A 12499-nucleotide genomic window follows, 5' to 3' on the forward strand; every position below is an offset into this window, starting at 1 on the left:
TCTTTTAAAGGGGTGGTTGATTGCGATTTCACTTTTTTAACGTTAGTGTGTAATGTTGCTGTTTGAGCATAAACAATATCTGCAAATTTACGAAGCTGAAAGTTCAATGCAAATGGAGATATCGTCTTTTAAAATTCTGGTAGTTTAATGCCTACAAAAACGGCTAGGGACTACAACGAGTTACTTCCCGGGTTCGTGACATCACAAACCCTGATAAACCCCGCCCTCGGGAAAAGGCAGCAAAGGGGGCGAGGCCATGCTGTGCTGCTTTAGAGAAGAGGAAGAGAAAACTAGAGGTGCATGTAAAAATCTATTCATATATGAATCGCGATTCTGTCTTCTATAGATTCTAATGGATTCACAAGTTTCAAAATCAATGTTCTAAAGCAGCGGTTCTTAATACTGTTCCTCACATCTCCCTGCTCTGCATCTCTCTCTCTCTCTCTCGCTCTCGTTCATTCAGCTCAGCTCCAACAATGAACTGTTCCAATTATACACTTATTTTCACATAGCTCTGAGAAGCGTTAAACATGGACGTGCGTGCAGTTGCAGTACTGTATTAAAGCTTTAATCAGGATAAACCCGTATATTAAAAGCAGTAGCATTTACAAATAACAGCATATCTAAAAGTATGAGACAACAACAAACAAAAAACATAGGCCTACCATTAAAAGCCATGCTTGCACAGGTTCTGCACAATCCTCTTCAATAATATCCTCTGCTTCTCAATCGGGCTCAAACTGATAAACGATATTAACTACGCCTTTGTTTACAATACAACCGGAGCACATACCGCTGAGGTGAGACAGGAAAAGATCAGCCTGTTTCTCAGAGAAGGGACAGAGCGGTGTGGAATAAATGTAAATTATGTGAAAAATAATGCGTTTTTTTTTAAACGAAGCATTAACACATGTTAGACTGCACCCCATAAACACAATCAAGCCTAGAAAAACCCAGCGAACCACCCCTTTAAAATATTTATAATTAATATAATAATAAATAAAAAACAAACAAATAGAAAACAATGAACAATAATATATTTATAAGTATATTTGTAAATTAACATTAACCTAGATTAATAAATGTTGTAAAAAATGGTTTTCAATGATATCTGTATTAACTAAATGTTAATGATTTGGACTTTGGACAATGCATTAGATAATAAAAATATCAAAGCAAATGACATTTATTTTAAAGGAAGAGAAAAGGACGACAAAAGTACTGTGTTGAGAACTGTTGAACTACACCTGTGACTTAACACCTGTGTGAACTTGAGCAGATCTGACTTCATACATCCATGTGAGAGAGATCCAGGACGACTGAGCGCAGGTTATTTTGGGGACATGGAGAGAGTGGGAGTCTCAGCCGCTTGACCTCTGACCTCCACACTGCTCGTGTCTTTGTGAGACCGGCACAGCTGCCACCAGTGAGTGTGTTTCTATATCTGTCTGTTAACGTGTGTGAGAGTCCGTGTGTATGTTTGTCTAAATATGTCTCTCCGTTAAAACGATGTCTCATCTGTGACTCCAACTGCTGGAGATGCTTAACCCTGTGTTCTCACCGCGAGAAAACTCATTCAGATACATCCAGAAGGCTTTGTTTTACATTGTTCACAGAAAAAAAGAGCATCAATAATGAATGACAAAAGCAGGCAGAGCGAAAAAACAGAACTAGAAAGAGAAACAGAGCTGAACTGGATTTGAACTCATTTATGGATTTGTATCCTGACAGAATGAAGCAAAACACTCATGTGACCCAAATCTGTCTGTATTGATGCGTATGTTTGTAATGGTGATGGGCCTCTGCATGGTTAAATATTCAAAGCAACTGCACTGAAGTACTGTAGGGTCTTCTCACATTTTTCTCACTGTATTTAAATTAGTTGGTGTTTTAAAGAAGTATGTGTTCATTTGCAACACTACATCTATTATTTTAGCATTTCTTTTTTTTTCTGAAAAGTGTGCCTGTGCTGTTTTTTTTTTAATAAATGCCTTTACCTAAAATAATAAATGCAACTGTGTATTAAAAATGTATTAATAATGAATGAATTAATAATTAATTGAACAGTGATAAAATATATACCTAATCGAAATAAAAAGTGTAGATTATATATTTAGGTTATACAATAAAATATATTAATAATAGTGCTGTCGAACGATTAATCGTGATTAATCGCATCCAAAATAGAAGTTTTTGTTTACATAATATATGTGTGTGTACTGTGTCTATTTATTATGTATACTGTATATAAAGACACACACATACAGCATATATTTTGAATATATTTACATGTATTTACGTGTATATATTTATTTTCATATAAATTATATCATATATAAATATGTTTAATATATAAACATCACATGTTTTTCTTAAATATATACATGCATGTGTGTGTATTTATATATACATAATAAATATACACAGTACACACACATATATTATGTAAACAAAAACTTTTATTTTAGATGCGATTAATCGCGATTAATCGTTTGACAGCACTGATTAATAACGTTACACAATGTAACATTACCCTAGATTAACAACTAATAATATAACTTTTTATTTAGATGATATATACTTTGTGTGCGTGTACACACACACACATAAAAATATTTTTTTGACAATTTTTACACGGTAGGATCAGCATGTAGTACTGAATTTTGTGGTTGAGGTTACTTTATGAAAAAAATGGGGAGTTTCAAAAATTGCCAAATTGCCTTTGCACTGTATTTTAATTAAGTTAGATTGTTTTATCATGACTTATTTTAAGTAATCTTAGAAACATCATGTTCCTGGCCCCTGATTGAGAACCACTGACCCAAAGTATCTTTTCTCCATCTGACAGTAAAGTTGTGTCCCGAACAGAAGGCTGTGATGGATCTGCCACTAGAGGGATCTGCAGCGTCTGATGAAACAGACAGCGATTCACTGAACAATCCAGCGGCTCCTCACCTGCATGCTGCTGTTTACAGTGAATGCTGTAATAATACTGAATAAACTGACAAAATTCACTGTGATTTCTCTGATTTTGAGGCAGTAGGCGGCTCTGCACTGCTCTGTGTGTTTTTGCTCTGCAGCGATGGCAGTTGTGTGTGAGCGGCGCAGTAGGAAGGGCTTTAGGGACGCGAGCTCTCCAGCTCTTATCAGGCTTTAGTGAAATACTCACTCAGCAAATGTGAATGAGACTCTCTCAGTGACGCGTCCCCACAGGAATCTCTCTCTCACACACACTAACCTGCATGGACTGAAGTGTGGAAACACATTACTATCGTTTCACACATCCACAGTCTGTGAAGAGCAACATTTGTCCACTAAAAGGTCAGTTATTGTTTGCTACATTACAGGTTTACGGGTTATTATACAAGCTAATATTTACCACAAGCATCAAAATAAATTCCATTCCATTCTATTCTATTCTATTCTATTCTATTCTGCTCTGCTCTATAGGAAAACCAGGACAAGTTGTCAAATGTGGAAGTTGTAACAGTGGGAGTCCAATATCTAGGTATGTTTTATAAATGTCAAGTCGGGGCAGGTTGTCACATTTTATAATATGTTTTGTAATTTTATACAATTATTTACAGTTTCCATGCACCAAAACAGTGGTTTGATATAATTATTATCTTTTATATTTTTGCTTTCACAAATTCATTTGCATTATAGTTTTGTTTAATGGTTTATTAGTTATTCATATTTATTTTACTGTTTAAAATTTGCTGAAAAGTCATTAAAAAACAGTCCAGACTGAAATCAACAGGGAGTCCAGAAATTATGGTTTGATCTAGTTTCTGGGCTAAATGAAAATATGCATTGAAGAAAAATACAATATTAAGTTTAGAATTTTTTTTTTTTTTTAACATTTCCACTTCAATATTAAAATGTAAAAATGTCAAAAATGTACATATGTACTGTACATACATATGACTCTGTACCAGTGTTGTTATTGTTAAATAACACTATTAAAAATTGTTTTGTTAATTGAAATAAAACTTGAATAAAATAAAATATTAATATTAGATAAAAATCTTAAACTTAATAATAATAATAATAATTTATTACAGTGTTTTAGTGCCACATAAGAAACAATAATAATAATAAAAATCTAAATTTGCGAGAATAAAGTCATGGCAATGTGAGAATAAAGTTAAATACGACCGTAATTTCAAAATGTTATGACTTTATTCTCATAATCTTATTTTTTATTTTTACATGCCACTAAAACTCACTGAACTGAAAAAATTAAGTTAAATAGAAATATAAAAAACAAGTACTAATAGAAATGGCACCACATGAATAAAATTAAAAACGGAAAATATAAAAATAAAAGCTAATTCAACATATTAATAAATGCTACAATATTAAATAAATAATACTAAAATAACACTGCTCTGTACATCGAAACTGTTTATTTTAATTTAAAAAGAAAAATAATTTGCACTGATATTTTATTAAAATGCTCCGTTTCTCTATCCAACAAGGGGTGAAAAGGGAATTGAAGATCTCTTAAGGTATTTACCATAAATTTACATTTAGTCATTTAGCAGACGCTTTTATTTTTAAATTGACTTTGAATAACATCTGTCTGTCTCATGAACGGATAGCGCTCGCTCCGGATCCAGTTGTCGCCGCTTTCCGCTCCAGGTTTTCGCTCCGCCTTTCCTTAAAAGCATTCGGAGTTTAAAGCGCAGAAAAACACGCCAGTGAGTGGAAGAGGGATCAGAGCGGCAGAGGCGGATCTCAGTGCGGTTCAGCGTGTGTGTGTGTCCGGCGGAGGATGGGGGACGACCCGCGAGAGACCCTGGACTAACGCAGGAGGAGGAGGAGGGGGGCTTGCTTTTTACATGGAACCTGTTTGCGTTTTCCTCCAAAGGTGGATTTTATACTGAAACAGTACAGGACAAAATGCCATTTGCCAAGCGGATCGTGGAGCCCCAGTGGCTGTGCAGACGCGCGGACGCGGATGAGGAGGGTCTCCTGCTCCAGGACCTGTGCGCCTTCAGTAATGTGGCTCTGTCCCGGACCCTGCGCCAGCTGTCGGATCTGGCCAAACACGCCTGCTCGCTCTTCCAGGAGCTGGAGCACGAGCTGCTCGCCACGAACCGGCGCGTCTGTGCGCTCCGGGAGAAGATGAGCAGGATCCAGGAGACCACCGGCGCGCTCGACCCCAAACAGGAGGCAGTGCGTGAGTACCTACCCCGCTCCAGGAGTGTCTTTTCTATCCAAAAATTGATGAAGAGTTCGTTTTCTCAAGGTTTAGTCCTGCGTAATGGTGATCAATTGCACTTGCGATCTTTGGGTCACCAGTCCAGATGTTTTACCGCTCGGATACATCATACTAACAGCCCGTAAAGAGTTATGTAATAATACAAGTACTTGTTTACTCTTGCGCGCTCGTGTCTCCTCTCCAGCGCGCACGACTGGTGGTCTGGTGTTTTAAGATCTGGACTTGTGACCAAAAACTTGTGGGTTTGAACCCAATCTGAAGTGATTCATCCACTTGATAAACTCTCAAAACCTCTTGTTACTCTAAGGGGAACGTGTGGTTGTTTAGGTAGACCATCTTGATCAGGCTGGTTTTTAGATATCATTGTAGCTAATTACCATCATAGACCAGCTCGAAACCAACAAACATGTTCCAAAACGCAGCTACTGTAGGGTTGTGAGTCACTTTGGAGATTGTGTGAAAGTAGTTGGTTTATATAGTGAAGGACAGCAGAAGGGGTGTGTGTGCTCCTCACAGCAGATGACATTGGGAAAACATGATTCTTGTTACTGAGAACATCATTTCCATGTTGCATAAGAACAGATTCTGTCATTCATGCACATGTGAAAGTGAAACAAGCCTGATGTCTGTGATCCGTGATAGATCCAGGCAGAGTGTCTGTTTCTGTTGGATGTTGTACTTAGTTTGTGTGGCATAATGAGTTCAGTAAGGTTAGATTGTTTTGTGTATTTGCTGATTTGCATCACATGAGTAATGCAACCCAAATGGACCTGCAAGAGTGAAAGAGAAAGTTTCTTCTTCTTCTTCTTCTTCTTCCTCTTCTTCTTCTTCTGTTTTGAGTGTTTTAAAGTCTCTGGCCTTTTGGTTTTTAAAAAAAAATCATGACAGTGTTTCAATAATATTTATTAGTAATTATTTATTATATTTTGCATAATTTTCTTTTATATTTTATTGTTCAATTTGTATGTTAAATATACAAAGTTGGACAACTTTGTTTGTTTGTTTGTTCATGATAAATATAAAACTGTGAACATGTAAACTGTGAGTAGCTGATCAAATAATGGGTGTTTGTAATAGCAGAAAAGCCTCTGCCGTGCTGTCAGGACGTTCTGTCTCTTCAAGCTGTCTGAATCTCCTGATCTTCAGGGTCATTTTGGGAGAATGCGGTGTTTATGGAATAACACCCAACCTGGCGTGTCCTTCCAGCCCTCCTTCCTTTCCTCATAAGGTTTGTCTCTGTGTGTGACCCATTCAGGGGTCAAAAACCGAGACTCTGGGAGGATCCTGAGCAAAGTTCATAACACATGGGCTTGTGTAATCCAGCGAAATCTCTCTGCTTCAATAACCGAACAAGTACCTGTTTAACTTGTCGTTTGGGGGTCAAAGGTCACTAATGCACTTCGTCCAGCACTAGTCGCCGGTACCTGCGGGTCATTACAGGTCAGACAGATGGATTTCGTCATTAATCAAATAGATTGGGATCTTTTGTTTGTGTCAGTCTGCTTTAAACATGACATCATAATTATGGTAATCCGTCAAACCCGACCCCATAAACGTTTTCTTTTTTCATTTTAAGAGGGTCTTGAAAGTAACCTGTTGTTTTCGTCGGCAATTACAACAGACCTGGGTGGAGAGGATACAGAACCATGCAAAAGTTTTAGTTACAATGCCATTATAAAGAAGAAAAAAAATCCAGACACATTTTTCATGCATTATCAATTTAATCTGCAATCAAAAATGTGCAAAATATGCGGTTACCAAAATGAAGTGAATAGTATTCAGTAAGTGCACGATCAATCAAAATAAAACCGAAATCACAATATGTTTTGGTGTGATTATCAAATCAGATTCAAATTTAGCTTAGTTCAGAATGAAGCACGGCACTGAAGAGAAACTTTAAGAACTTGCTGCAGTTATTCATCAAAATAAATGTTGGATGGCTTGGTTTAATTTAAAAAATAAATAAGACAGACATAAATATTAGTATTGTAATTTTACAGTCTAAAATAAAATTATTATTATTATTATTAAATACTCAGTTTTTATTTTACAGTGAAATATTACAATAGTATTCTTATTTTGTTTTATTTAGTAACTATTATTATTATTATATAGCCATATTGATTTTAAATTGATTTTTTAAATTGCTATCACAATTTTTATTAAAAAAAATATATATACTATTTAACCATATTATGTGAATAAACCCCATTTTTAGACTCCTGACAAAGTACTAAGTTTTTAACTTTCTATGTGGAAAAATGTACTTGGTGCACCTTCATTTGTATTTTTACATTGCTTTTATTTTTGTTAATATGGGTTAGAGCTCTGTTTAAACCCGAAGTATTCAACTTCAGTGTGTAACTTGAGCCTGTAAGCAGCCGCCCAGAGTGCCCTAAGAACACTAAATCACTCTGAACTCCTTAACAACCTCTTAGCAACGCCCTGTGATCCATCCCAGCAGTCACACATTGTGGCACAAGTTTTATCTTGGCAATCTCCGCTCATATTTTCTTCAGAAAACGTGAAACTGATTTCTGAGCTAACAGCTGGTATCGTGAGGATGACGTTGGTTTCTCATATCAGAGGAACTTTTGAAGTCTGTGTTATTGTTGTGGTAATGATATATTGAATAGATTTGTGTACACCCTCCCCCCGCACCGTAATTACTCTCCATCAGCCCTTTCATAGTGATTGTCTCTTGTGCGCTTTAACAACAGAGCAGCTAATATGAATCTGAATTAGTGCAAATGTGAGTGTGTGTGTGTGTGTGCGTGTGTGTGTGTGTGGGCTTTGGAAGGGCCTGTGGTACCATCCAGAATCAGCATGGCCACATTAGGATCTGTTTACGTTGCTTCTGCTGCACATGGTGTGTATGTGTGTGCGTGTGTGTGTGTGTGTGTGTGTGTGCATCTCTGTGATATCAGGCATGATGCTGACACAATCAGGTCAAACACTGTAAACAGATTTTGCACATGCTCTCTAAGCCTCATCCCTGTTCAACACACACTCTCATATAAACACGCCCTTATATTTTCCTCATATATTGTCTAAATGCTAATAATGGTCCAGTATTTAAAAAATATCAGTGTAGTTAACATGAAACAACATTTACAATGTGTTTAACCTCTCTAAAGAGACTTATTTTTATGGAAATAAAATATTCAAATAAGAATAGGGGTTAATTTATGAGAACTGAATCATGAGAAGTAGGCTATTTTATTATTTTGTTGATGTCTTTCTGTCATTTGAGAGCTGGAGAACATTTGACAAACATGTAACATATGTTTTTATGTGTAATTTTTATTTTATTGTGCATGATTTCTTTTTTAAAATAATAATATTTAAATAATTTTTAAATAATCACTTATATGCTTGCACACACACACATATATATATATATATATATATTATATTATATTATATTTATTATATTATTCTTCCAAAAATGTCTGTATTTGTGTATATGTATGTATGTGTGTGTGTGTTTTTTTATTTTTTGTGGTTTATTTTTTAGCCTCTAAAGCCTCAGAGCAAGTGAAACACTTTTTGGTGGGTGGAATGGCTGTAAATGCTGAAGTGTGTGTGAGTGTTTGTTAGCGTAATAGAAGAACGCATGACTGTGAGTGTGAGGCACTGAAGTGTGTTTGGCTCTTTCAGATTAGCATTTCCGTGGTAACGAGACAAAAACTCTGAATGAGGCGGCTCATCCATGACTGTTCCCTTCTCAGCTGACTAAAACCTCCTCAGGACAGATAAAACTCCTCATCATTTTGATTTCAAGACTGGCTGTTAATAGGGTGCATATCTTCAACCCTCATGTCCTGTTTGGGGTCTGACAGAGAGCATTGCTGAGAGCCTGGTTTAGTTTTTTTTTAATGTTTTATTTTATTTTTTGTATAATTTTTTTTGTGACAAATTTTTTTTAAATAATAACATGCACTGATAAATTGTGCACAATAGGACCAGAGAGATTTATTAAGTTAATGTGGTCGGTTTTGATGTCATGAGAACTTTCCATTTTTTATTTTATTTTATTTCATTTCATTTCATTTCATTTCATTTCATTTCATTTCATTTCATTTTATTTTATTTTATTTTATTTTATTTTAATATTAACAGTGATTAAATATATCATTAGTAGTAGTAGTGGTAGTATTTAAATAAATATTAATATTTTTTGTCATATGCAGCTTAGGGATCTTTTTGACTTAAGACAGAATGGAAGTAAATCAGTCTCAGCAGAACACAAGGGTCAAACCTGATTGAGCTCAGACTGGTTTCTCTCTGGTCTCACTTTGTCCTGTCGATTCAGGCCTTCTGGGTTTATTTTGATAAGATATGTCAATAATTCAGGAAACACATCCTTTCTTTCACGCATACGCATACTTAAACATTTGTCCGTTTCGCTGATCATAGCAAGTGCTGGGAGTAATGATATAGAGATGAGTGAAAATATAAAGCGAGGCAGAAAGTGAGAAGACAGTATTGCATTCTGCTTTAAAAATAGTATACAGTATGCAGATACAGTATTTAGTAAGAAGCATGCTAGTGTTCCATGCTTCCCAATATATCCTATGTCTGCTGCTACAGTAGAGGACTATTAAAGGTGCAGAGAAGAGGCCTGGTCTTTGGCTGCAGTCTGGGAACACACGTGCTTGGCCGTGAGCCACGTTCCAGTCCTGCCTGTCATGTTTGTGTATTTCTTTCCAGTGGAGTTTAATGGCTTGTGAAGTGTGTGAAGTTCTCAGGAAAGCCTTTTCTAGGAAAAGAGTATCTTACACTTGCACACAGTCTCTATAGTTGCTCCCTGAGGACCCTGGCTCCGGCTCGAGCGGCTGCGCTGTGGACATTCATTGTTTTTAGCGGTGCAGGTGTGTTGATGGTAGACTGCAGGGTTGCTCTAGACCGCTTTCGCTGGTTGTGTTGAAGAGAGATTCACACTGAGAGGAACAGTCAACATCCTGTCAACCGAATGTCATGGGTGGAGCAGTGTGCAGGTGGATGAGTTGTGAGCGCTTTGATATCGAGATGGACAGGGTGTGTCCGAAATATGAGACAGTAGATTATTTTTGAGATGGGTGTGAGCTGCTTTTTGTCTTACTTTCTATCTATCTATCTATCTATCTGTCTATCTGTCTGTCTGTCTGCTGTTTATCATCTGTCAATCTCTCTTTCTGCCTATATGTACTGTATACATACAGACTATACATACATGACTATATGTACTGTCTGTTCATATCTATCTGTCTGTTTATTCATCTGTCTGTCTGTAGATCCATCCATCTGTCTATTCTTCTAGACAGACTGATCTATTCATCATCTCTCTATATCTGTCTTTCTGTCTATATGTTCTGTACTTCCATCTGTCTATCCATCTATTCATCTGTCCATCTGTCTGTCTTTCTGTTAATCTATCCATCTATCTTTATATCTATCTATTTATCTGAAGGGCAGATATCTAGATAGACAGATCTTTTAATTGTCTGTCTATCCCTCTTGTTTCTGTCTATATGTACTGTATATCCATTTGTCCGTCTATCTGTCTATGTAAATAGATAGACAGATCTAGATAGATTTGTTTATCATCTGTCAATCTCTGTCTATCCATCTGGCTATCTATTTGTCTATCTATCTCAAGGGCAAAAATCTAAGATAGATGGATAGATACTGTAGATAGACAGACAGACAGACAGACAGATATATTAATTATTTTTTATCTTTGTTTCTGTTTATATGTACTCTTTATCCATCTATTCATCAATCCATCTGTCTGTCTGTTCATGTGTGTGTGGGCTTTGGAAGGGCCTGTGGTACCATCCAGAATCAGCATGGCCACATTAGGATCTGTTTACGTTGCTTCTGCTGCACATGGTGTGTATGTGTGTGCGTGTGTGTGTGTGTGTGTGTGTGTGCATCTCTGTGATATCAGGCATGATGCTGACACAATCAGGTCAAACACTGTAAACAGATTTTGCACATGCTCTCTAAGCCTCATCCCTGTTCAACACACACTCTCATATAAACACGCCCTTTTATTTTCCTCATATATTGTCTAAATGCTAATAATGGTCCAGTATTTTAAAAATATCAGTGTAGTTAACATGAAACAACATTTACAATGTGTTTAACCTCTCTAAAGAGACTTATTTTTATGGAAATAAAATATTCAAATAAGAATAGGGGTTAATTTATGAGAACTGAATCATGAGAAGTAGGCTATTTTATTATTTTGTTGATGTCTTTCTGTCATTTGAGAGCTGGAGAACATTTGACAAACATGTAACATATGTTTTTATGTGTAATTTTTATTTTATTGTGCATGATTTCTTTTTTAAAATAATAATATTTAAATAATTTTTAAATAATCACTTATATGCTTGCACACACACACATATATATATATATATATATATTATATTATATTATATTTATTATATTTTTTCTCCAGACAGACAGACAGACAGACAGATATATTAATTATTTTTTATCTTTGTTTCTGTTTATATGTACTCTTTATCCATCTATTCATCAATCCATCTGTCTGTCTGTTCAGGCCCGGATTGGCTAATCTGTTTTTTTGGCCGCGAGGGCCGCGGTGTTGTCATGCCACTGGGGTTGAAATATGGATGCTGTCCACTGATCTATAATAGATATTTTATATAGATCAATGATGCTGTCCCTAGACTGCCTGCACTCATAGCAGCCTCACTCTTTTTATTTATAATTTTCTCGCACCCCATATTATTATTTTCACCAGACCATATCAATAACAAATTCTCAATTGATAATTAATCATTCTTTTTGCGCAAATCATTGTTTTATTTGTGAAGTAGCCGTTTAAGGACGGCTTTAAGACCAAGCGGAATCCTCTGCCGGCTCCCGCTTCACAGCGAGCGGGTCTCGCGCTGACGGCAGTTCCCTTCACCGTCCGCGTTTTGATTCAGTTTGGGCGAATGCAAACAACTTATTGATCATGAGCCCAACATTCAATCTACCTGAGGGAAGACGTCTTTCATTGTAATGCAGTTAAATAGAGAGAGAGAGAGAGAACAAAAAAAATAAAAATTTACTTCTAGCGTATTCTTGGACCTCATTATTGAAGTAGGCTACAAATCCAAGCACCAGAAGCAGCCCACACTCTATAAGTTTTCTGAAAAATATGCATTTTCGTTCATTCAAAGGCTATATGGTTGCAATGATTTTTTTAGTTCAAAACTTTAAATGCCATTGTTTAAAATGCTTTATTGACTGACGTTTCATAGACCTTCA

General features: G+C 36.2%; 1 protein-coding gene across 1 annotated transcript in view; it reads left to right on the top strand.

Moving 5' to 3' along the window:
* Positions 1–4663: 4663 nt before the first annotated feature.
* Positions 4664–12499, top strand: part of LOC107714972 (Nance-Horan syndrome protein-like) — a 111410-nt gene continuing 103574 nt past the window's right edge. The window contains exon 1 of the mRNA XM_016520973.1: positions 4664–5185. Within this exon, the coding sequence (XP_016376459.1) occupies positions 4906–5185 (280 nt within the window). The 5' untranslated portion in view covers positions 4664–4905. The remainder of the gene's footprint in view (positions 5186–12499) is intronic.

The sequence above is a fragment of the Sinocyclocheilus rhinocerous genome, unplaced genomic scaffold (genome assembly GCF_001515625.1).
Source record: "Sinocyclocheilus rhinocerous isolate Xijiao unplaced genomic scaffold, SAMN03320098_v1.1 scaffold28, whole genome shotgun sequence".
In the NCBI taxonomy this organism is placed as follows: Eukaryota; Metazoa; Chordata; class Actinopteri; order Cypriniformes; family Cyprinidae; genus Sinocyclocheilus; species Sinocyclocheilus rhinocerous.